At 41.9% G+C, this 25,549-nt stretch overlaps 1 protein-coding gene and 1 pseudogene across 3 annotated transcripts in view; both read right to left on the reverse strand.

Moving 5' to 3' along the window:
• Positions 1-1,614: 1,614 nt before the first annotated feature.
• The window catches only part of acsl3a (acyl-CoA synthetase long chain family member 3a), a 165,891-nt gene continuing 141,956 nt past the window's right edge, over positions 1,615-25,549 (reverse strand). For all 3 annotated transcript variants that reach the window (XM_070883594.1, XM_070883593.1, XM_070883595.1), the window contains 3 exons: positions 13,642-13,756; positions 11,972-12,129; positions 1,615-4,434 (listed from right to left, as the gene is read on the reverse strand). In XM_070883594.1, coding sequence (XP_070739695.1) covers positions 4,277-4,434; positions 11,972-12,129; positions 13,642-13,756 — 431 coding nt within the window. In that variant the 3' untranslated portion in view covers positions 1,615-4,276. The remainder of the gene's footprint in view (positions 4,435-11,971; positions 12,130-13,641; positions 13,757-25,549) is intronic.
• Positions 18,290-18,528, reverse strand: LOC139266440 (U2 spliceosomal RNA; annotated as a pseudogene).

A 25,549-nucleotide genomic window follows, 5' to 3' on the forward strand; every position in this document is an offset into this window, starting at 1 on the left:
AAAGAGACAGTTTCTTAAATGATAAGGGGATATGGAGTTATGGGGAGCGGGCGGGTAAGTGGATCTGAGTCCATGATCGTATTGAATGGCGGAGCAGGCTCGAGGGGCCTTATGGCCCACTCCTGCTCCTATTTCTTATGTTCTTATGTAAAGGCTGACAAGGAGAGCTTTAACGTAGTCAAAATTGAGGTGACAAAGGCAGATAATGAGGGCTTCAGCAATGGACGGGCTGAGGCAGGGCAGAGATGGGCAGCAATGTAAGGATGGCAGCAGGCAGTCTGTAGGTTTGAAAGCTTTCACCCTCCTTTAACCACACCATTGGAGTCAGAGTCTTCAACCACTTGGGTCCTAATCTCTGGAGATCCTTCACTAAATCTTGGTGCATTCCCTCTTTACTAAAGTTTCTCAAAACCCATGTGTTCAAGCAAGCTTTTGTTCACCCCTAACCCGAACAATACCTCGTTTAGCTCAGCATCTGTACTGCTGTAACACACCTTGGGACATATTTTGTTAAAGACACTATATAAAGGTAAGTCGTTGATGTATAATGGCAGCATTACAGTAACACATTTTCACATTTCATCTATACGACTCAACTTCCATTTAATATAGTTTTAAATACACCATGGAGCAAGTGATGTCAGTGGCAAGGGAGTGTAGTTTACAGCAAGTGCTAAAGACAATACCATTGGTCTTCCCGGTATTGAAGAAGGTAAGGCACATTCAAGGCTGCATGTCATATAAGCAGTCTGATAGTACTGAGGCAGTCAATGAGCCAGGAAAGGCAAGTGTCAGTGACATACATGTCAAAGCTGATCCTATGCTTGAGGAAGATGTTGCCAAGTGGCAGCATCTAATAGAGGAAGAGAATGGAACCAAGAATAGATTCTAGGGGTGCACTCTAGAAGTGATGGTGTTGGGGTGGGTAGAGAAGCCATTGCTATATTTGCATAGATAGGAATGAAACCATGCGATGCCATTGTTGGGGTGACACTTTTATATCAAAGCCTTCCTGATAAAGTGCAACATCCCCACTAACACCTGGGAGTCCCTGGCTAAAGACCGCTCGCCCTAAGTGGAGAGGGTGTATCCGGGAGGGCTCTGAGCACCTCAAGTATCATTGCCGAGAGCATGCAGAAATCAAGCGCAGGCAGTGGAAAGAGCGTGCGGCAAATCTGTCCCACCTGTGACAGGACTGTGGTTCTCGTATTGGACTGTTCAGTTACCTAAGGACTCATTTTTAGAATGGAAGCAAGTCTTCCTCGATTCTGAGGGACTGCCTATGATGATGATGATATATAATATTTAGAACATGGCATCATTAGTAATACATTATGAAGGTCTCTCCTTTGCATTAATGGTGCTTCTCTTTTTAGTCTTCCATATGTATTGGCATGCTATATCTACATTCCAATGGCAGGGCTGCATATTCTGGGCACTTGAATGATGGAAATATCACACAACCTGAAGATTCTTATAAATATAGAATATAGAAGGTGATTTATTTTAAAATGCAAGCTATTTAATGCTCAAGCAGTTGCAGGTCTCGAATTACATCATAATCAAGTCAAAATTTCATAAACACAAAAATTAGGGGAATACTTAAAACAAAAATGGAAATCACAAATTACAGTTTTATTTTGCAACTGAAAACATATCCAAATACAAATAAATAATTGAATACATTTTGTAATGGTGGTTCATACAGATCTTCGCAGGGGGTCCGAAGAAAATTCCAGACTTTTGTCTTGAAATTCATTACATTAAATATTGAGTTAAGATTACTGTACAGTTGACTATTCAAAAGAAAAAGGAACTTTCACCAAATTTACAGTCCTATAGGTATTTACAGATAGAAATGGACCATTAAATACCAAGATTTAATGTAGGTGCCACACCAGAATTCCTTAAAATAAACAGTAGTCAAAATACATAGAGTAGAGCAAACTTTTACCATCCAATCAGTTTTATACAGGTGTATGCACCTTTCCTGTATGTACATTTTAATCCTCCTTCCCCCTTCCTCACAAGCTGACATTTAGAAAGTTTTTCTAATAACCATGCACAAAACATAAAGGCTCAAATTATTCACATGAAACAAACAAGTTCAAATGCATCCCCACAGAATCAGACACCATGAAAATGAGTAACTTACAACTGTGTGCCATTACTGAGCAACTGAACCAATAGACATGAAGTAGCAACTTGGATTCACTTGCAAAAGCTGCTGCCAGCCCCCTCTCAAAGTATCAGTGTGAACATGATTTCTTCTGTTGTTTAAAAACGTTCACAAATTATTTTCACAAATCAATTTACATGCATACCAAATACTACCCATTTTACTATAACAAGTACTAATAGTATATTTGGTGCAAACATACTTGTCAGTTATGAAGTTATAACTGATTGCTAGTAGTAGAAAATTAATTGAAGAAAGCAGTATTCCTGGCAGTAAACAATATCTGAGAACCAAGAGGACAACCATCAGCGAGCAGCTGAAGGGTTTCAATTTGTGCATTATTTTCAATGTTCTGTCTTTCTGAAAATGTAGTTTCCACTGTAAAAGTAGCTGTCTATACCATATCTGTAAACTGCAGATTTTAGAGCTGGTATTAGGTTTATTGTTTGTACAGGTTAAAAGCACTAAAATGGTGCATTCTGGAAAACAAAAAGGTACAATACATCCCAAATATTTTATTAACCACTCTCTAATGTACATTGATAACGTGCATGTTTTAGCATGTCCATTTTAAAGCTGTAATACCCCATAATTCTGCAAGCAAAAGATAAAGACGAAAAGCTCAGGAAAAACAAGTATCTTCTCTCGCTGTTTCCTATAATGTATGAGCTTGCCCAAGCAATCCCCTGAATTTCACTTTTATTCCTTTGGCTCTTGCCAATCACAAAACAAAAGCCTGGAGCAAAGCACAGAATGTAGAGGTCAGAAGACAAATTTCTATTTCGAATATTCTGGATAGCGCAAGGGAGGCCATTTGGAGTGCTTCAGCAATGTGGAAGGAGCATTAGCTTGATCTATGGCACAAACATTTCCTTACAAATAATGACAATCACACTGCAACAACTGTTTTTTGAATCTGTTTGTATAATATGGATTTTTTACACCTTCAATTGACTATGAATTTCTAATCAATGTATTTCCATTGTTGTGTTTTGTTATATTCAGACTTGGCTAAGGTGCAAAACTATCAGCCATTTCAGAAAGCATTCAACAGCAGTCTTACACATACAGCAGTTTTCTGCGTATTTCTTCATTCACACTTTACCACCAATCTACTAAAAGAACAAACACAATGCACAAAAAGATAAAAACAAGTTTAAATGTATGTGATGCATAAACTTTCTTCTATGTGTGATATACCTCAGTGCTAATTAAGTTTTTCCTTAAGACCATTTTTTCCCCATTCTTTCCTGATGACATTGACTTCTTGCAGGACTATGATTCCACAAGTGCTAGACACATCCTAGTTTCTTACCCAAGAGGCCACAATCCATGTGTGAAACTTGGCAGTGAGTGCAGGTAGGCTGTTTGAACAGGGATGGGGGGGCATCATAGACATCAATCCTGTCCTCAGCCGACATCCACACATGAACATTTCCAGGGTTACTGGATAGCCTATCAGGGGCACAGCCATGGTCGATTTTTCATTCCCAATTTAAGTACCCGCACCACTACTATGGATGAGATCAATTAACTCATCACAGGCCAGGGATTGAACCTAGGACCTTGATGGTCCTTACGGCTCAGCTAATCACTGAATACATTTGTTGAACCATTGGAGAAGACACCTGCCAATCAGAAGTTCCTGAAACCTCATGGATTGAACAAGCCCTGCACAGATCAAAACATGACTAATTTAAACATTGCACAAATGTATAATAAATAAACTACTGTTTCCACAATCATGCGAGAACAGCACTGTATTAGAGGCTCATGACATCATGTAGTTATGTACAATTCATTTGTTCTCCTGGTTCATTTGTTGAATAACATTTAATTTATAAATAAAAACAAAGAAACAAGTTACTTTTGCTTCAAATGGTTTAGTAATCCTGACCTGGATAAAGGTTAATACCTACAATCAAAGAATATTCAGTTTCTGGTACAGGGCAACTTTGTTTTATACGGTGATGCTTTCGTTCAGACGAATTAATCCTATGGTATTAGATTTGAAAAACATTGCAAAGTGTTTTGGTGTCAGTTGTAATTATGCTTCGAGTTCATTCCTATTTAATGGGGTGGGGTAGAATGCGGGTATTATTTTCCTCCGTACATTCGTTCAATGTCCGCTTGGTAGTGGGTCTTGAGTTCCTTCCGTTTCAATTTGAAGGCATCAGTGACCAAACCCATCTCCGGAGTCCAGGGCTCAGGACTCAGTCGAACTTTCAATGGAATTTCAAACTTCTCCAATCTTGCTGCAGACATAAACACAAAACAAATTGTTAAAATATAAGAAAAGGAATGGATTATAGATTTGAATGCATTTATTAGTTACATAGAACAACAGGAATTACAACACAAAAACAAGAGCCACTTGACCCAACTAGCCAGTGCTGGTATTTATCCTCCATGCGAGTGGTCCCAATCCATTGTGCCCACTCTGGGGTTTTTTCCCATATCCATTTAATCTTTTCTTCAACCACCTACCTAACCTATTCTTAAATGTTGGCTCCGGTAGTGAATTCCACAGCCTCACAACACTCTGAAGTTAGAATACAGTTTATACATTTAATCCTCCAGTTGTGCCTTAAAAAAATAATTTATGTTTTCCACCATATATAATTTCCCAATCAAGGTGAGAACATCTCTTGCTCCCAGTCTGTTGCCATTTTTCAGCTAAAGTAATCAGAATAAGACAGTTTGACTGAAACTCAGACTTCCCCATCAAGATATTATTAATAATCAGTGAAAAGAGAGATCACTAATTGCCATAGATCTTATAAAATTCCTCATTGCAAAACAATCACAACTTTCAGAAATCGATTTGGAGTACTCATGAGACAGGGATTACATTTTATTTACTTTTAACAGTATAATCCCTCAAGAAATACCCATTAGAAGCATTCATTGACTAACTGGCTTTCAAAGTAAACATCATGGACAGGATAAATATTGAAAGCTAATTGTACTGCAGCCCTAGATTGATACCAGAAAACAAAATCAATAAACATCTTTCACATTCCCACAAGTAGCATTTAAATTTTAAATATTAAGAAAATATATATACAAACAAAATGACTGCCAACATGCACAAAATGGCATCTGCAGTTAGAATTCATAACGTAAGCAGCATTTCTTTTTCAATTTTACTATTTTCAGGCCTAGATTTTCCTCTGTGGTGAGCCTTCCACTGGAAGTATAGGAGCAGAACTCCCAACCACTGGCATGGCACCTCTCAATTTTGCAGAGTCAGGTTGATGCAAAATATTCACAATAGGCCCCCAGCAATATTAATCTTTCCTTTTGGAAGCCCATCTTTGGGTCATGGGACCAGAAAAATACTTGCGACCAGTGATGCCCACATTAAAAAAATATATAATTTAAAATCTTCCACATCAGCTACTACAAAAATCATGAACCCCCTTTTTCAATGTTTTATAACAGTTGCCACAATATGTAAAGTAACCAGATACTAGTTACCTGTCTTTACTTTGCAATGATTAGTCAACTTGAAGCCTGAAAATGTTAATTTGTCATTCTTTTACTTCTGACTCAAGGGAGCATTTACCACTTGATAGTGGGATATTTTTACATTTTTATGAAACATGATGGGTCATAATTTCCTGCAGCAGGGCATCTAACTACGTGGGAGAGAGAGAAAAAAAGACAAAAAAGGAAAAATTTTCAACTTAAAAAAAAAGGACACGACTGCTGCCAATGAACTCCGTTGCGCATGCGCAGTTCCAGTGTTTTTTTTTGTTGTTTGTTGTCACTGGACTTTCCAAAATAAGGAAGAAAGAATGGGATTTAGAGAATTCTGTCAGAACCGTTAATTTTAAATAAAATTCGAAGCGAGAGATCCACGGAACTGTGCCAGATGACATGGGGCTTAATTGTAAAATCAAAGCAAAGATGGGAAAAAAATGTATTGAAATCTGGCTGAATGAGTGTTTTCTGAGAATGTAAATTATCCTTGCAATTTTATTCCAAACATTAGCAGTGCCACTAATGTAGAACTGGAGATGGTGGGAAAGGAGACACTGACTGGAACTGAATGATTAGCAGATATTTCAGACATTTAAAGACGTGTATGTGATCTGCCAGGATTTGTTCCTGTGACTCTCAGTAACCAAACCGAGCATTAGGTGAAAACAAAAGCAAATTGCAGTGGATGCTGGAGATCCTGCGTCTGTTATGGTGAATGTTATTTTTTATATTTGGGAGCTGACATTATGCACTGAATGCTTCTGTGCAGCTTCCAGTTCGTTGGCAGGAGTCACTCCGATTTTTAAAAAGTTGACATTTTTAAAATCTCCACCAATTAATACCTGAAGGAATGAAACTCCACACCTGTAATAGTTGATTTTCAGTGTCAGAGAGCTTCATTGGCCATAATTAACATTTAGACTGAAATGAACAAGACTTCAACTTTCTGTGGCGAGTTTAGTTCACATCTATCCGGACAAGTGGAGGACCTTCACGCCATTCAATGCATTTCAATGGTGAGGCAGACAGCGAGATGCCGTTTCCGCAAAGCTAACTGCGGACAGTAATTTTTGGATATTTGAGTTTAACTGCACACCTGTCCCTCGCCTGTAGCATTTGTGCATAAATAACAGCAAGAGCCATGAGCCTCACTGTTATTTTGACAGTAAGGTATGACCCAGAAATTGTAAATTTAAAAATGTATTGATATGTCACTTCGAAAATAATACGTTTAAGTACATGATTATTTTTAGAGCTTGAAAAATACAAAAATCTTTCAAGCTTCTCTTTATAAAAAGTTCTTTGAAATGACCCAAAACACCTCTAGTATTTTCCAGCCAGTAGAATAACCAGAGACAGAGAGACAAATACCAATTATTTTACATTAGTGTTATGCATGCAGGTAAGATTTCTCTCAGTGACGCAGTTTATAACCCTTCCTCAGTTTGATATGCGACATGGCTGGCTTCCAATTAGCACATTCCAACATGGACCTTTTATACTACAAATTAGTAATGACAGACTCAAAACAAACATTTGTTCTGTGGAGATAGAATGCATGAGGGAACATTTCAAGGAGGAGATCAACAGTGCATTGTTATAGTTGCCTCCTGTGAACCATTCTGGGGTATGAGAACCAGTTGGCTGGGAACGGTGCCATTTCATCTTGGGCCAGTTGTAAAAAACCGTTAACAGCCTAATTAGCAATCACTGCCAGTTTGAGGTAGTTATTCCAGATTTTACAGCATTGCAGCAATTAAAGCTTTAAAAAATTCCAATAGGACTAATCGGAATAAATTACTTGCATTATATTGCATTGAGGATGCCCCAAAGCACTTTACATCAAACGGATTAATTTTGAAGTGGTCACTTTTGTTATGTAGACAGACATATCAGTTAACTGTCATACAGTAAACTGCACAAAGATATGAAATAAATAATCAACAAATCTGATTTTGGTGTTGGGTGAGGGAAGGATATTGGCCAGGACATGGAGAACTCATGGCTCTTCTTTGGATGCTTTAACATTTCACCCAAAAGAGGGCACCGCTGACAATGCAGCATCAATACCACACTGAAGCATCAGTCTAGATTATATGCTCAAATCTCTAGTGGGCCGAGAGCCCACAGTCACAGCCACCTGACTCAGAGGAAAAAGTACCATCAATTGAGCCAAATTAACACTCTCTTTGAACATGTACAGTGTTATCTCCATTTGTGTTACCAAATAATGCAATATCTTTGTATCACTGAATCATATATTGTTCCTCAGTTAGTTTATAAGGGAATCATTCCCTAAAATCTGTAAGACTGTCAACAATTTTGTGTGTTCTCACATATCCATGAGAAGTGGTGAATAATTCATTTGTACAATTCTGAATCTCTAAGTACTTCTGGAATACACCTTTTGGAAACAGATTGGTCAATATTTGATTGTGTGTGGAGGTGTTGAGTCAATTATTTATTGCTGTCAGAACCCAAATTTTAAAATGATTCAGATCTTCAGACCTTTCTCGCCATACAAATATTCAAATGCAAGTTCAGCATAGTTTTTCCCAATTCAATTTGCCAGATTTTCTAGGCGCTGAAAACCATTTGACATGTTTATATGATGGAAAATCACAATCACTAATGAGGTGGTACTCAGTAAGATAATGGGACTAATGGCAGATAAATCCCCTGGATCTGATGGCTTGCATCCTAGGGGCTGAAGAGAAGTAGCAGCAGGGATTGTGGATGCATTGGTTGTAATTTACAAAAATTCCCAGCAGATTGGAAAACTGCAAATGTAATGCCCCTATTTAAAAAAGGAGGCAGACAAAAAACAGGAAACTATACACCAGTTAGCCTAACATCTGTGGTTGGGAAAATGTTGGAGTCCATTATTAAAGTAGTAGTAGCAGGACATTTGGATAAGTAAAATTCGGTCAGGCAGAGTCAGCATGGATTTATGAAGGGGAAGTCATGTTTGACAAATTTGCTGTAATTCTTTGAGGATGTAACGAACAGGGTGGATAAAGGGGAACCAGTCGACATGGTATATTTGGACTTCCAGAAGGCATTTGACAAGGTGCCACATAAAAAGGTTACTACACAAGATAAAAGTTCACAGGGTTGGGGGGTAATATATTAGCATGGATAGAGAATTGGCTAACTAACAGAGAGTCGGGATAAATGGTTCATTCTCTCGTTGGCAACCAGTAACCAGTGGGGTGCCGCAGGGATCAGTGCTGGGACCCCAACTATTTACAATCTATATTAACGACTTGGAAGAAGGGATTGAGGGTAAAGTAGTCAAGTTTGCTGGAGATACAAAGATGGGAGGAAAAGCAATGTCTGAGGAGGACACAAAAAATCTGCAAAACGACATAGACAGGCTAAGTGAATGGGCAAAAAATTGGCAGATGGAGTATAATGCTGGAAAGTGTGAGGTCTTGCACTTTGGCAGAAAAAAAATCAAAGAGCAAGTTATTATTTAAATGGAGAAAGATTGCAAAGTGCTGCAGTACAGCGGGACCTGGGGGTACTTGTGCATGAAACACAAAAGGATAATATGCAGGTACAGCAAATGGTCAGGAAGGCCAATGGTATCTTGCCCTTTATTGCAAAGGGGATGGAGTATAAAAGCAGGGAAGTCTTGCTACAGTTGTAAAGGGTACTGGTGAGGCCACACCTGGAATACTGTGTGCAGTTTTGGTTTCCATATTTACAAAAGGATATACTCACTTTGGAGGCAGTTCAGAGAAGGTTCACTCGGTTGATTCCGGGGATGAGGGGGTTGATTTATGAGGAAAGGTTGAGTAGGTTGGGCCTCTACTCATTGGAATTAAAATGAGAGGTGATCTTATCGAAACGTATAAGATTATGAGGGGGCTTGACAAGGTGGATGCAGAGAGGATATTTCCACTGATGGTATCATCTTAGAATAAGGGGCTGCCCATTTAAAACAGAAATGAGGAGAAATTTCTTCTCAGAGGATTGTAAATCTGTGGAATTCGCTGCCTTAGAGAGCTGTGGAAGTTGGGACAGTGAATAAATTTAAGACAGAAATAGATAGTTTCTTAAACAGATAAGGGGATAAGGGGTTATGGAGAGCAGGCAGGGAAGTGGAGCTGAGTCCATGATCAGATCAGCCATGCCATGATCTTATTGAATGGCAGAGCAGGCTCGAGGGGCCGTATGGCCTACTCGTGTTCCTATTTCTTATGCTCTTTAAAAAATGATGTGCTTATTTTGAAAGCTCTAAAGCACTTTTAGTAGTCTACGGATTAAAACCACAGCTTCCATTTCCAGCGGTTCACTTATCAATTACCCATATTATGAGTCAGCTAACAACAATTGTGCTCTGATGTTGACAAACTTTTCTTTTTGTTACTGAGAGTGTAACAGGTAGTAAAAATCTAATTCTTCCCCCTACCTGATAATCTTTTGAAGTGCAACCTCATAGACCAGTAGTTAAGTTACACGCAGCATACTAAATTTAGTAGTGCGCAGAGCAAAATTAGAAAGGCATATTTGATGGACTACAAATTTCCAATTGAATACTGGCTTTTCTGTACGAGAATGCTTTGTGGCAACAATCCTAGCAGCAAATGTTATACCTGATGGCATTTTCTGCATCATGGGGTATATAAAGTAAAGCGCCTCATCTTCAATCTTAGAAAAGTTAGCATTTTCTCACCTTGTGGTCTCTACGCGAGATTGTCAAGTGAATGTCAATCGGTACTAAACACCTCAGTGTACTGTAATTCGCCCAAAGTTCGGAACAAAAGAATAAATGGCAAATGCATGCACTAAATGGGTGTGCTTTGTATTTAACAAAAATAAATTTTGAAGACAACTATATGAATACCACATCACCATTTATGTCTTCTGGAACTGGCCCACTCACTCACTTAAATATTGTTACCAGTTTCACACGCTGCTATTTTTTGAAGTTACTATTACCTTAAGAACTCTCTACATATGGATTCACCTCGAGTTAATGATGAAGAGCATCTGCTATTATTACCTAGTTGCCCTTATTTGTACCTAAATTGCTTTTGCCATCTCGCTTGTTTTTATCCTACATGTCTGTTTTCTCTTCCAACACTGTAGGAAAACATCGGAGTTCTGTTTGACAATAGTCCCCGACAGAATGCCTGAGATCCTAAGCCCACTGTGTTCGGAATGACAAACCTGAAAGCGCATCTACTACTTTTGATCTAAAGCCATATCAGTTAAAGCTGTAGATCATCATAGGCAGTTCTTTGGAATAGAAGAAGACTTGCTTTCACTCTTAAAATGAGTCCTTAGATGGCTGTCCCATCCAATACCAGAGCCACAATCCCTGTCACAGGTGGGACAGATAGTCGTTGAGTAAGGGAGGGACGGATAGATTTGCCGCATGCTCTTTCCGCTGCCTGCACTCAAGGTGCTCAGCGCCCTCCCTGTAACCACTTCCTCCACTTAGGGCGGTCTTTGGTCAGGGACTCCCAGGTGTCGGTGGGGATGTTACACTTTATCAGAGAGGCTTTGAGGGTGTCTTTGTAACGTTTCCTCCATCCACCTTTGGCTCGTTTGCCGTGAAGGAGTTCAGAGTAGAGCGCTTGCTTTGGGAGTCTCGTGTCTGGCATGCGGATAATGTGGCCTGCCCAGTGGAGCTGATCAAGTGTGGTCAGTGCTTCAATGCTAGGGATGTTGGCCTGGTCGAGAACGCTAATGTTGGTGCATCTGTCCTCTCAGGGGATTTGTAGGATCTTGCGGAGGCATCATTGGTGGTATTTCTCCAGCGACTTGAGGTACATGGTCCATGTCTCTGAGCCATACAGGAGGGCGGGTATTACTGCAGCCCTGTAGATCATGAGCTTGGTGGCAGATTTGAGGGCCTGGTCTTTGAACACTCTTTTCCTCAGGCGTCCGAAGGCTGCACTGAAGGTGGTGTTGAATCTTATCAACAAGAGCAGACATTGATGACAAGAGGCTCCCGAGGTATGGGAAATGGCCCACGTTGTCCAGGGCCGCACAGTGGATCTTGATGACTGGGGGGGCAGTGCTGTGCGGCGAGGACAGGCTGGTGGAGGATCTTTGTCTTATGGATGTTTAGCACAAGGCCATGCTATCGCACATCTCAGTAAATACGTCGACTATGTCCTCGAGTTCAGCCTTTGTATGTGCGCAGACACAGGCGTCGTCCGCGTACTGTAGCTGTAGATAGCCCTTAACCAAATCAGCCATTTTGTAACAATATCTTTGTTGATTAAAGATTACATTTGCATGCAATTCTACAATGGAGTAATTGGTAATCAGTTTTTCATTTAAGCTCACCTATTGCAGCAGCATCAGTAATTTCTCTCAGAACCTCTTTCTCCATTTCTGGGTGGTTACAAATCTCAGTCCAGCTTCCGATTATACCCTTCTGTTGAGCCAGAGCTATCAGCTGCTGCTGATTGGGCACCACAAAACAGATGACATAAGACTGATCACTGAAAAAACAAAAACAAAATAAATCCGGCAGTCATGCTGGGGTTGATAACATTTTAAAATAAACAAATTTAAATAAAATTTGAACAAATTTTAATCATTGAAAAAAAAAGGATCTCACATTACTAGTAGTATTTGAACATACATTACACCACACACCCAAGAGAGAAGAAGATATTTTTCAACATTTCCAAAAATGCAATTAATACTCCAATTGTGTCGTATGAATGGAAAGGGAGAGAACAAGATCGAAGGAAGGCAATTACACTAAAAAATAAATAATACATTGGCCCATAATGTGCTGCATCAGGGCTTCTGCTGTTAGTTAGACATGCCCTTGCATGGTTAGGTTTTAAAAAAAAAAATTGCGTGGCAAGTTGCTGGAAGTGTGAGCTGATAGCGAAGGAAACAGGGCATCTGGTACCTGAGTGAACAGGGAAAGCAACTGTGTATCTCCTTAACCAATCAGATTGAAGGATTGTGAAATTAACAGCATAAAGAATGACTGGAAAGTGTAAGTTAGAGTGAGTGAATTCAATTCAAAATTCAAAGTACAGAAAGAGATAGAGGGAAAGAAAGAAAGAAAAACTGTATTGAAAATAAACCCAGAAAAGTAAATTTTAAAAAAAGGGTACTTAAGACTTGAAATAACTTGACTTATCTTTGTGGCGAGTTTAGGTCGTATCGACCGCGCAACAGCAACTTCACACTGTTGAATGCATTTCAATGGTGAGACAGACAAGGAGATGCCATTTACACGAAGCTGAAACATCTGCGACAGCAATTTTAGGATTTCCATGTTTAACCTCGTATCTGCCCTCACCTGACGTTGCTGTATCATTTGCGCCCACACTGTGATGTGTGCACGCACTAGGTCCATGCAGCAGAGCTGGTCATCCTGGCTCGAGCCTTGCCACTGGACCAAGACCTAGCTCTGTCAAGCCCATGTGGTGGCTGGTGTGCAACAGCCACCACATGTTAAAAAAAAATCCACGCACAGCATCTTCCACCCTTGAGAATGTAGTTCGGGTCCATCATTCGAAACACTGAACTCATCCTTTTTTGGCGTGGAAGCAAGTCATCCTCGTTTCGAGGGACCGCCTATGATGATGATGATGATCATTTGCGCATAAGTAACGGAGTGTGTCAATAGCCTCGCTGTTATTTTAATAGCAAATTATGGTCCAATATTGCCAGAGTTATGGAGATATGGGGCAGAAATCCTCGATTTTATGCTAAGAAAACACTCAGTTCCCGAGTGCTAAACAGAGACCCGCAACGCTCCCTTAGTGCTGCCCTGGGATTTCCTGCGACAGGAGCAATGAACACTTGCACCTGTAGGAAAGTTGGCCCCATTAAATCATCTTTCAGTGCAGACAAATAAATAGAATCAACTCACCAAAACCTGGCATCCACATAAGTAGCTTAAATTTATTTTCTAAACCTATATTCTACAGCAACCCCAGCTTGCTGAGAATTTACTCCAAAAGCAGTGCATTTTGTATTGTTCTTACCTGCTTGCATAGGCACAGATATTATCTATTATTGGGCTGTTCTTCAATGCAGACTCCACCTTTCCCAGGGCAACATATTCTCCAGCCTGTAGCTTCACAAGGTCTTTTTTGCGATCTACAAAATATATTACTGCAGTTATAATAGTAATTCTTGAAGTAAAAATATTCTGCAAGAAAAGTGCATTGACAGTATCTTGATCGACATCTGTCCAATGTGGACAAAAAAAGGCTTTACCCAAATCCAACTTGTATAAAACAACTGGATCTTCCCCATATGAGAATGTTTTAATTTGAAGCTTGAAATATAAATAACTTGAAAACAGTTGGCTTTAAATTGCTCATTCCCTTCAAAATGGTTTATTTACATGTTAGCACAATGTTAGCAACTTGCCAAAGGCTTTTTTAACAGCACCTCCCAAACCCACAACCTCTACCTACAAGGACATGGGCAGCAGGTACATGGGAACACAATCACCTCGAAGTCACATGACAATTAGGAAATATAATCGGTGTTTCTTCATCGTCGTGGGTCAAAATCCTGGAACTCCGTCCCTAACAGTACTGTGGGAGTACTTTCACCACACACCTTCTCAAAGGCAATTAGGAATGAGCAATAAATGCTGGTCTTGCCAATATTACTTGGCTAGCTTCTTCAGTTTCAGATTAAGTGGGCTTGAGAACAGAACTGACTTGAGTAATTTGGAAACATTAGCATTAGCCAATTCGTTAGTCTCTTTGCAACACTCGAGACTTAGCCGGGAGGCCAGAGAGGTGGGCGAGTTGGGGAGGCCAGAGAGGTGGGCGAGTTGGTAAGTATCTCTCTTTTCTCTTTTTAATTCGATTTTAAACTAGATAAGTCTAACTAGAGTGATGGCAGGGCAACTCAGGACCGTGGAGTGCACATCCTGCGGCATGTGGGAAGTGCTGGATGCTTCGTGCAGCCTAGACAACCATGTGTGCAGGAGGTGTCGCTAGCTTCAACTACTTGAGCTCCGCGTTTCGGAGCTTGAGCGGCGGCTGGAGTCAACACGGTGCATCCAGGAGGCTGAGAGCTACGTGGATAGCACGTTTCAGGAGTTGGTCACCCAGTGCAGCTTAAAAGCATGCAGGTAGAGGGGAAGTGGGTGACCACCAGACATAGTAAGAATGCTAGGCAGGTAGTGCAGGAGTCCCTCCACGAGTCCATCTCGCTTTCTAACCGATATTCTCTTCTGAGTATCAGTGAGGGTGATGGTGCCTCTGGGGAGTACAGCCAGAGCCAATTCCAAGGCACCACGGGTGGCTCAGCTGCACAGGGGGGTGGGAAGAAGAATGAGAGAGCCCTAGTGATAGGGGATTCTATAGTTAGGGAAACAGACAGACATTTCTGCAGCCATAGACGTGACTCCAGAATGGTATGGTGCCTCCCTGGTGCCAGGGTCAAGGATGTCAGAGTGGGCATTCTGGGGGGAGAGGGTCAACAGCTAGAGGTCGTGGTCCATATTGGGACCAACGACATAGGTAAAAAGAGGGATGAGGTCCTACAAGTAGAATTCAGGGAGCTAGGAAGAAAATTAAAGGGTAGGACTTCAAAAGGTAGTAATCTCCGGGTTACTACCGGTGCCACGTCCTAATGAGTACAAGAATAGAGAGGATGAACACGTGGCTGGAGTGTTGGTGTAGGAGGGAGAACTTTAAACTCGAGGCATCTGGCCCACTTCTGGGGGAGATGGGACCTGTACAAACTTGACGGGTTGCACCTCAACAGCGCCGGGATCAATATCCTCGCAGGGAGTTTTGCTAGTGCTGTTGGGGAGAGTTTAAACTAGCTTGGCAGGAGGATGGAAACCTGAGAACAAATTCAATAGGAAAGGAAGTAAAGCAGAAAGTGGATAGCAAGAATTTAGAAAGCAAAGCTGTAAGACAGCGGAAACAAGGGTTAGTAAGGAGTAATCAAGGAGGTCTTCCTGTGCTAAATGGTATATACTTTAAAGCAAGGAGTATAGCGAATAAGGCGGATGAGCTAAGAGCACAGGTAGATACTTGGGAGCATGATATTATAGCCATTAAAGAAACATGGCTGAAAAGGGCAGGTTTGGCAGATCAATATTCCTGGTCACAGGATTTTTAAACAAGACAGATAGGGGGGTAAAAAGGGGGTGGGGGAGGGCATAGCGGTACTGATTAAAGAAACTTTTACAGCGGTGAGGAGGGATGATATGTTCGAGGGATCATCAAATGAGGCCACATGGGTCAAATTGAAAAATAAAAAAGGGGCGATCACACTGCTGGGCGTGTATTATAGACCCCCAAACAGTGGGAGGGAAATAGAGGAGTAAATATGTAGGCAAATTGCTGTGAAGTCCAAAAACCATAGGGTAGTAATAGTAGGGGATTTTAACTATCTAAATATTGATTCGGACAAGTATAGTGTGAAGGGTATAGAGGTTGCGGAATTCATGAAATGCATTCAAGAGAACTTTTTTAGTCAGTATGTAGCAAGCCCAAAACCCCAGGGGGCGGTTTTGGATTTTGTTTTGGGGAACGAAGCTGGGCAGGTTGAAGGGGTATTAATGGGAGAGCACTTGGGTTCCAGTGACCATAATTCAGTCAGATTCAAGTTGGTTATGGATAAGGACAAGGATAGGCCTGGAATAAAAGTTCAGAATTGGGGAAGCGCTAGTTTTGCTAAGTTAAGGAGTGATTTGGCCAGTGGACTGGAAACAGCTACTTGTGGGTAAATCAGTGTTGGAACAGTGGGAGGCATTGAAGGAGGAGATCCGGAAGGCTCAGGCCAAACATGTGCCCTTAAAGACAAAGGGTGGGAATAATAATTCTAGAGCCCCCTGGATGTCTTGGGACTTACAGGGGAGGATAAAGAAAAAAAGGGACGCTTATGTCATATACCAACGGCTAAATACTATAGAATCTTTAGAGGAATATAGAAAGAGGCAAAATTAAAAAGGATATTAGGAATGCTAAGAGAGAGCACAAAAAATTCTTGGCTAATAAAATTAAGGAAAACCCCAAGATGTTCTATAAATATATTAAGAGTAAGAGGGTAACTAAAGAAAGGGTAGGGCCTATTAGAGATCATGAGGATAATCTTTGTTTGGAAGCGGAGGATGTTGGTAAGGTTCTTAACGAAAACTTTGCATTTGTTTTCACAAAGGAAAGGGGCAACGCAGATACTGCTATCGAGGAAGAGTGTGATATTCTGGAATAAATAAATATAGTTACAGAGGAAGTATTAAGGGGTTTAGCAGCTTTGAAAGTAGATAAGTCCCCAGGCCCGGTTGAAATGCATCTCAGGCTGTTGAGTGAAGAAAGAGAGGAAATAGCAGAGGCCTTGACCATAATTTTCCAGTCCTCTTTGGATCTGGGCTTGGTGCCGGCAGATTCAAGGACTGCTAATGTAGTACCTTTGTTTAAGAAGGGAAAAGCCGAGTAATTACAGTCCTCTCAGCTTAACCTCAGTGGTGGGAAAATTATTGGGAAAAAAATCCTGAAAGACAGGATAAATCTACATTTGAAAAGGCAAGGATTAATTAGGGAGAGACAGCACGGATTTGTTAAGAGAAGATCGTGTTTGACTAACCTGATTGAACTTTTTTGAGGAGGTAACCAAGAGGGTTGATGAGAGTAGTGTGTATGATGTAGTGTATATGGACTTCAGCAAAGCTTTTGATAAGGTCCCACATGGTAGACTGGTCACAAAGGTTAAAGCCCATGGGATCCAGGGCAAAGTGGCAAGTTAGATCCAATATTGACTTAGAGGTAGGAAGCAAAGGATAATGGTTGATGGATGTTTTTGTGACTGGAAGGATGTTTCCAGTGGGGTTCCGCAGGGCTCAGTACTGGGTCCCTTGTTTTTTGTGGTATACATCAACGATTTAGATTTGAATATAGGGAGTATGATTAACAAGTTTGCAGATGACATTAAAATTGGCTGTGTGGTTGACAATGAAGAGGAAAGTCATGGGCTGCAGGAGGATATCAATCTACTGGTCAGGTGGGAAGAGCAGTGGCAAATGGAATTTAATTCAGAGAAGTGTGAGGTAATGCACTTTGGGAGGGTTAATAAGGAAAGGGTATACACATTTAGCGGTAGGCCACTTGGATAGGTGGATAAGGTGGTTAAGAAGGCATATGGAATGCTTGCCTTTATTGGCCGAGGCATAGAATATAAGAGCAGGGAGGTTATGCTTAAATTGTATAATACTTTGGTTAGGCCAAAGCTGGAGTACTGTGTCCAGGTCTGGTCGCCGTATTATAGGAAAGACGTGATTGCACCAGAGAGGGTGCAGAGAAGATTTACAAGAATGCTGCCTGGAATGGAGAATCTTAGTTATAAGGACAGATTGGATAGGCTGGGTTTGTTCTCATTGGAACAGAGGAGGTTGAGAGGAGACCTCTTTGAGGTGTACAAAATATTGAGGGGCCGGTACATAGTGGATAGTAAGGGCCTATTTCCATTGGTGGAGGGGTCTATTATGAGGGGGCATAGTTTTAAAGTTGTTGCTGGAAGGTTTAGAGGGGATTTTTTTTTTTGGGGGGGGGAAATTCGTAGCCAATCGTTCCAATTCTTTGTCAAATCACAAACGCCAGAGGTCACCTTGGGCCCATTCAAGGATCACTCTGCGCCAATGCTCTTAGCCAAAAGGCCTAGAGCCACTGCACCGTTCCTGGAAGTACTGCAATACCAGGTTCGTGCCATGGAGGTGGATGGGTCAGGTCCCCCACACACCTCCATGGAGGTGGATGGGTCAAGCCACCCCACCCACCTCCTATTTCCAAAAAAGCAAGCATATACCTTCCTGATCCAGGGAGAACCACCTTGGGGTTATGGTGGTTACTCCCCTGTCAGGTCAGTTACGCATGATCTTAGCCAAAAGGCCGAGATTTGAGAGGGGCTTCTTTACGCAGAGGATTGAGGGGATCTGGAACTCACTGCCTGGAAGACTGGTGGATGCAGAAACCCTCACCACTTTTAAGTGATGGTTGGATGGGCACATAAAGTGCAGTAACCTGCAGGGTTACAGAACTAGAGCTGGTAATTGGGATTAGACTAGATAAACTCTTGTTGACCGGTGCTAGATATAATGGTAAGTGCTGCAGGGAATTGAATACGGCCAGGGTGATCTCCTGGAATAGTTTTGATCGCCTGGATGGATCAGAGAGGAATTTACCCAGATTTTTTTCCCCAAAATTGGCCTGGATTTTGTTAAGTATGGAGAAAGAGTCAGACTGAACACTGAGCTGAAAGTAAAGTGTGACCTTAGTCTTTTATCGCAGGTCTCCAGAGTGCCTCTCCAACCGGTGAGGCCTCCTTAAATACCTGTGCTCCCAAGGGATTATGGGATCCCTTGGGTCTCCAGGGGATGAGCCCTCTGGTGGCTATACAGAATAAATGTAAGTTTACATATATAACAGGTTTTTATCTTGTTTTTGCCTCTCGCAGGAGATCATATAGCTCCGGTTAGGGTGGAGTGTAGAATGTTTCAGTGTAAGGGGTGTCGCAGTTGAGTGGGATGAACTTGTTGGGCTGGGTGCTCTTTACCTTTCCACCATTGTTCATAGGTTTATATGTAACCTTGAGGGTTACTGACCGAGGGCTGGCGCAGACACGATGGGCCGTGTTATGCTCCTCCTATACTATGTGGGAAGTCAGGGACGCTTCCAGTGTCCCTGACATCTACATATGCGGGAAGGGTATCCGGCTGTAGCTCCTGACAGACCGCATTGCGGCACTGGAGCTGCGGGTGGATTCACTCTGGAGCATCCATGATGCTGAGAATGACATGAATAGCACGTTTAGTGAGTTGGTCTTACTGCAGGTAAAGGTTACACAGACAGATAGGGGATGGGTGACCAACAGGAAGAGCAGTGGAAGGAAGGTAGTGCAGGGGTCCCCTGAGGTCACCCGCTGCAAAACAAATACACCACTTTGGATACTGTTGAGGGGGATGACTCATCAGGGGAGAGCAGCAGCAGCCAAGTTCATGGCACCGTGGGTGGCTCTGCTGCATAGGAGGGCAGGAAAGAGTGGGAGAGCTATAGTGATAGGGGATTCAATTGTAAGTGGAATAGATAGAAGTTTCTGCAGTTGCAACCGAGACTCCAGGATGTTATGTTGCCTCTCTGGTGCAAGGGTCAAGGATGTCTCTGAGCGGGTGCAGGACATTTTGAAGGGGGAGGGTAAACAGCCAGTAGTCGTGGTGCATATAGGTACCAATGATATAGGTAAAAAACGGGATGAGGTCCTACAAGATGAACTTAGGGAGCTCGGAGCTAAATTCAAAAGTAGGACCTCAAAAGTAGTAATCTCAGGATTGCTACCAGTGCCACGAACTAGTCAGAGTAGGAATCGCAGGATAGCTCAGATGAATATGTGGCTTGAGGAGTGGTGCAGAAGGGAGGGATTCAAATTCCTGGGACATTGGAACCGGTTCTGGGGAGGTGGGACCAGTACAAACCGGACGGTCTGCACCTGGGCAAGACTGGAACCAATGCCCTAGGGGGAGTGTTTGCTAGTGCTGTTGGGGAGGGGTTAAACTAATATAGCAGGGGGATGGGAACCTATGGAGAGTGAGTGGAAAATAGAATGAGGGCAGAAGCAAAAGGTAGAAAGAAGAAAAGTAAAAATGGAGGGCAGAGAAACCCAAGGCAAAAAGCAAAAAGGGCCGCATTACAGCAAAATTCTAAAGGGGCAAAGGGTGTTAAAATGACAAGCCTGAAGGCACTGTGCCTCATTGCGAGCAGTATTCGGAATAAGATGAACGAATTAACTGTGCAGATAGCAATTAACGGATATGATGTAATTGGAATCATGGAGACATGGCTCCAGGGTGATCAAAGCTGGGAACTCAACATCCAGGGGTATTCAACATTCAGGAAGGATAGACAGAAAGGAAAAGGAGATGGGGTGGCATTGCTGGTTAAAGAGGAAATTAATGCAATAGTAAGGAAGGATATTAGCTTGGATGATGTGGAATACCAAAGGGCAGAAAACGCTAGTGGGAGTTGTGTACAGACCACCAAACAGTAGTAGTGAGGTTGGGGACATCATCAAACAAGAAATTGGGGATGCGTGCAATAAAGGTACAGCAGTTATCATGGGCGACTTTAATCTACATATTAATTGGGCTAACCAAACTGGTAGCAATGCAGTGGAGTAGGATTTCATGGAGTGTATTAGGGATGGTTTTCTAGACCAATATGTCGAGGAGCCAACTAGAGTGCTGGTCATCCTAGACTGGGTGATGTGTAATGAGAAGGGACTAATTAGCAATCTTGTTGTGCGAGGCCCCTTGGGGAAGAGTGACCATAATATGGTAGAATTCTTTATTAAGATGGAGAGTGACAGTTAATTCAGAGACGAGGGTCCTGAACTTAAGGAAAGGTAACTTCGATGGTATGAGATGTGAATTGACTAAAATTGGCAAGTGATACTTAAAGGGTTGACGGTGGAGAGGCAATGGCAAACATTTAAAGACAACACGGATGAACTTCAACAATTGTACATCCCTGTCTGGAGTAAAAGTAAAACGGGGAAGGTGGCTCAACCGTGGCTAACAAGGGAAATTAAGGATAGTGTTAAATCCAAGGAAGAGGCATATAAATTGGCCAGAAAAAGCAGCAAACCTGAGGACTGAGAATTTTATAATACAGCAGAGGAGGACAAAGGGTTTAATTAGGAGGGGAAAAATAGAGTATGAGAGGAAGCTTGCTGGGAACATAAAAACTGACTGCAAAAGCTTCTATAGATATGTGAAGAGAAAAAGATTAGTGAAGACAAACGTAGGTCCCTTGCAGTCAGACTCAGGTGAATTTATAATGGAGAACAAAGAAATGGCGGACCAGTTAAACAAATACTTTGGTTCTGTCTTCACGAAGGAAGACACAAATAACCTTCCGGAAATACTAAGGGACTGAAGGTCTAGTGAGAAGGAGGAACTGAAGGAAATACTTATTAGGCGGGAAATTGTGTTAGGGAAATTGATGGGATTGAAGGTTGATAAATCCCCAGGGCCTGATAGTCTGCATCCCAGAGTACTTAAGGAAGTGGCCCTCGAAATAGTGGTTGCATTGGTGATAATTTTCCAACAGTCTATCGACTCGATCAGTTCCTATAGACTGAAGGGTAGCTAATGTAACACCACTTTTCAAGAAGGGAGGGAGAGAGAAGGCGGATAATTATAGACCGGTTAGCCTGACATCAGTAGTGGAGAAAATGTTGGAATCAATTATTAAAAGATGAAATAGCAGCGCATTTGGAAAGCAGTGGCGGGATCGGTCCAAGTCAGCATGGATTTATGAAAGGGAAATTCTGCTTGACAAATCTTGTAGAATTTTTTGAGGATGTAACTGGTAGAGTGTATAAGGGAGAACCGGTGGATGTGGTGTATTTGGACTTTCAAAAGGCTTTTGACAAGGTCCCACACAAGAGATTGGTGTGCAAAAGTAAAGCACATGGTAGTGGGGGTAATATACTGACGTGGCTAGAGAACTGGTTGGCAGTCAGGAAGCAGAGAGTCGGGATAAACAGGTCCTTTCCAGAATGGCAGACAGTGACTCGTGGGGTGCCGCAGGGCTCAGTTCTGGGACCCCAGCTATTTACAATATACATTAATAATTTGGATGAGGGAATTGAGTGTAATATCTCCAAGTTTGAAGATGACACTAAGCTGGGTGGCAGTGTGAGCTGTGAGGAGGACGCTAAAAGGCTGCAAGGTGACTTGGACAGGTTAGGTGAATGGGCAAATGAGTGGTAGATGCAGTACAATGTGGATAAATGTGAGGTTATCCACTTTGGTGGCAAAAACACAAAGGCAGAATATTATCTGAATGGCGACAGATTAGGAAAAGGGGAGGTGCAACGAGACCTGGGTGTCATGGTTCATCAGTCATTGAAAGTTGGCATGCAGGTACAGCAGACGGTGAAGGCGGAAAATGGTATGTTGGCCTTCATAGCTAGGGGATTTGAGTATAGGAGCAGGGAGATCTTACTTCAGTTGTACAGGGCCTTAGTGAGGCCTCACCTAGAATATTGTGTTCAGCTTTGGTCTCCTAATCTGAGGAAGGACGTTCTTGCTATTGAAGGAGTGCAGCGAAGGTTCACCAGACTGATTCCCGGGATGGCAGGAGTGACATATGAGGAGAGACTAGATTGACTGGGCCTGTATTCACTGGAGTTTAGAAGGATGAGAGGGGATCTCATAGAAACATAAAATTCTGACAGGACTGGACAGGTTCGATGCAGGAAGAATGTTCCTGATGTTGGGGAAGTCCAGAACCAGGATAACCAGGTCTAAGGATAAGTGGTAAGCCATTTAGGACTGAGATGAGGAGAAACTTCTTCACTCAGAGTTGTTAACCTGTGGAATTCCCTACCGCAGAGAGTTGTTGATGCCAGTTCATTGGATATATTCAAAGAGGAGTTAGATATGGCCCTTACCGCTAAAGGGATCAAGGGGTATGGAGAGAAAGCAGGAAAGGGGTACTGAGTTGAATGATCAGCCATGATCTTATTGAATGATGGTGCAGGCTCGAAGGGCCGAATGGCCGACTCCTGTACCTATTTTCTATGTTTCCATGAAATGGCCTCCTTCTGCGCTGTAAATTTCTATGGGCTAGATTTTCCCTAATCTGTTTTTCTGGTGCCCTCACTCAGGTGCGCCGTTTTTGTCTGCCTCCAAGCGCGCCGAAAAAAAGACGTTGGTATTCTGGCCGCTCCCCAGCCTTTCTTCGGTTGTGGCGCAGCGTGGCCCAATGGATTGAGGGCGGAGCCAGGTCCCGGCACCACCTCTGCACATGCGCACGAGAGTCTGTGCACATGTGCAGTAGCTCCTGGCAGGCCGTTTCTGCAAACGCGCGCTGCAGGCTGTGTGGGAGGAGCCGAAGCACACCGTCCCTAGCCCTGGCCGAATGGGATCCCTCATCGGCGGCCCGCTGCGTTCCCCAAGGTAGGAGTTCTATTTTTTATTTGTTATTTACTGATTGATTTTGGTGCTTTAGGTGCAGGGTTCCTTCTATTTTATTTGTTAATGAATTGCTTATTACTTTTTGTGCTTTGTTTGGTGCTTGGTGGTGCTTTAAATGTAGTTACTTGCACCGATTCCTTAACTCTAGATAAGGTTTTTCTGTGCGGACAGAAGTGGCAAGATACGCTGGCCTAAGTTAGTTTGGAGCAACTATTTGCTGGCCAAACGCCTAAAACAGGGGTAAGTGGCTGGGAATGCCCTCTTTTGAAAAAAAAACGGAATCACAAAAAACCTAAATAACTCACTGACACTGGCGCAAATTAAATAGCCAGAATTGCAACTAAAGATAATCCAGAAAAATCAAGTTGCTCCAAAAAAAAAAAAGGAGCAACTCCTGGGGAAACTTGGGCCCAGTGTTTCTATTTCTTGGAACTACCCTGGAGGTGTTGGCATAAATTGCATGAAGCAAATAAGTGATCAAACAGAATGCATGCAGAAGGGCCGTGCCTGGCCATCAGTCACAGGAATGGCCTTTCTGCAGGTCATGCTACCTTGTGCTTATCCCTTGTTTCAAATTCAAATACTGGAATTAAAATGTAAATGAAATTCTTTAAAACATGCTCCTTATTTCTCAAATCTAAGACATATATAGCACGAGAAAAGTTTAGGTTAATAAGTGATTGATCCAAATGACAGGAGACAATGGACTGAATATGCTATGTTGGGTTGGGACAAGATGGGAAGTCAAGTGGGCCCTGGTTGAAAGGTAAAGTTCTATGCCTCCTGTGACCTTTTATTTTATGCCTTATCTAACCCCTGGTATGTACAAGAAAACATGGGGGAAAATTGGCTTTCTACTGAAAGTACAATGGGCAGTATACATACTTCCAATAAGGCATAATATTTTTCACAAACCATTTGATGGTAAAAGTTTAAGTTTAATAAAGAAGGATAATGAATTTGGAAAACAAATCAAGATTAAAATGAACTATATTTTTCCATAAAATGTTTGCAGCAGATGCAAATTGCCCATTATGCTTTCTAAGACTGTGTGTGTTCAGTAAAACAGCTACTTCCAGATGTTTGCAGACTGATTGTTTAGTTACATAGACACAGCATAGAAAGAAAGTTTGACTAATTCCTGGGGGCAAATCTGAGAAGTTAAACATATGGCAATGCTTTACTAGGAACACTTAAATTTCTCATAAGGGCATAAGGATTTAACTACTAGTCAAATTTAGCATTTTTAGTTGTTGAAAAACACATTTTCCCAAGATTACATTGACTTGTAATTGGCAGAAACCCATAGGAAAAAAGAGACTTTAAGGGCATCCATACACAAAATATCCGACAGAGATAATGATTTCTGAGGGAAAAAATACTTTTTAAAACAGAACTTGGAAATACCTTTCGCATATAAACCATCAGTATGATAAAATTATGGGCTACTGCAACTCAGTAGTTTTATCTCCAACGGGGACATGAATATAAGAACATAAGAAATAGGAGCAGGATTAGGCCATTTGGCCCATCGAGCTTGCTCCACCATTCAATAAGATCATGGTTGATCTGATCATGGATTCAGTTCCACTTCCCTGCCCGCTCCCCATAACCCTTTACACCCTTATCGCTCAAAAATCTGACCATCTCTGCCTTAAATATATTCAAAGACCCAGCCTCCACAGCTCTCTGGCAGAGAATTCCATAGATTTACAACCCTCAGAAGAAATTCCTCCTCATCTCAGTTTTAAATGGGCAGCCCCTTATTCTAAGACTATGTCCACTAGTTTTAGGTTCCCCTATGAATGGAAATATCCTTTCTGCAGCCACCTTGTCGAGCCCCCTCATTATCTTATATGTTTCGATAAGATCACCTCTCATTCTTCTGAACTCGTGAGTACAGGCCCAACCTACTCAACCTATCTTCATAAGTCAACCCCCTCATC

This window comes from Pristiophorus japonicus, chromosome 6 (assembly GCF_044704955.1).
Source record: "Pristiophorus japonicus isolate sPriJap1 chromosome 6, sPriJap1.hap1, whole genome shotgun sequence".
Taxonomy (NCBI): Eukaryota; Metazoa; Chordata; class Chondrichthyes; family Pristiophoridae; genus Pristiophorus; species Pristiophorus japonicus.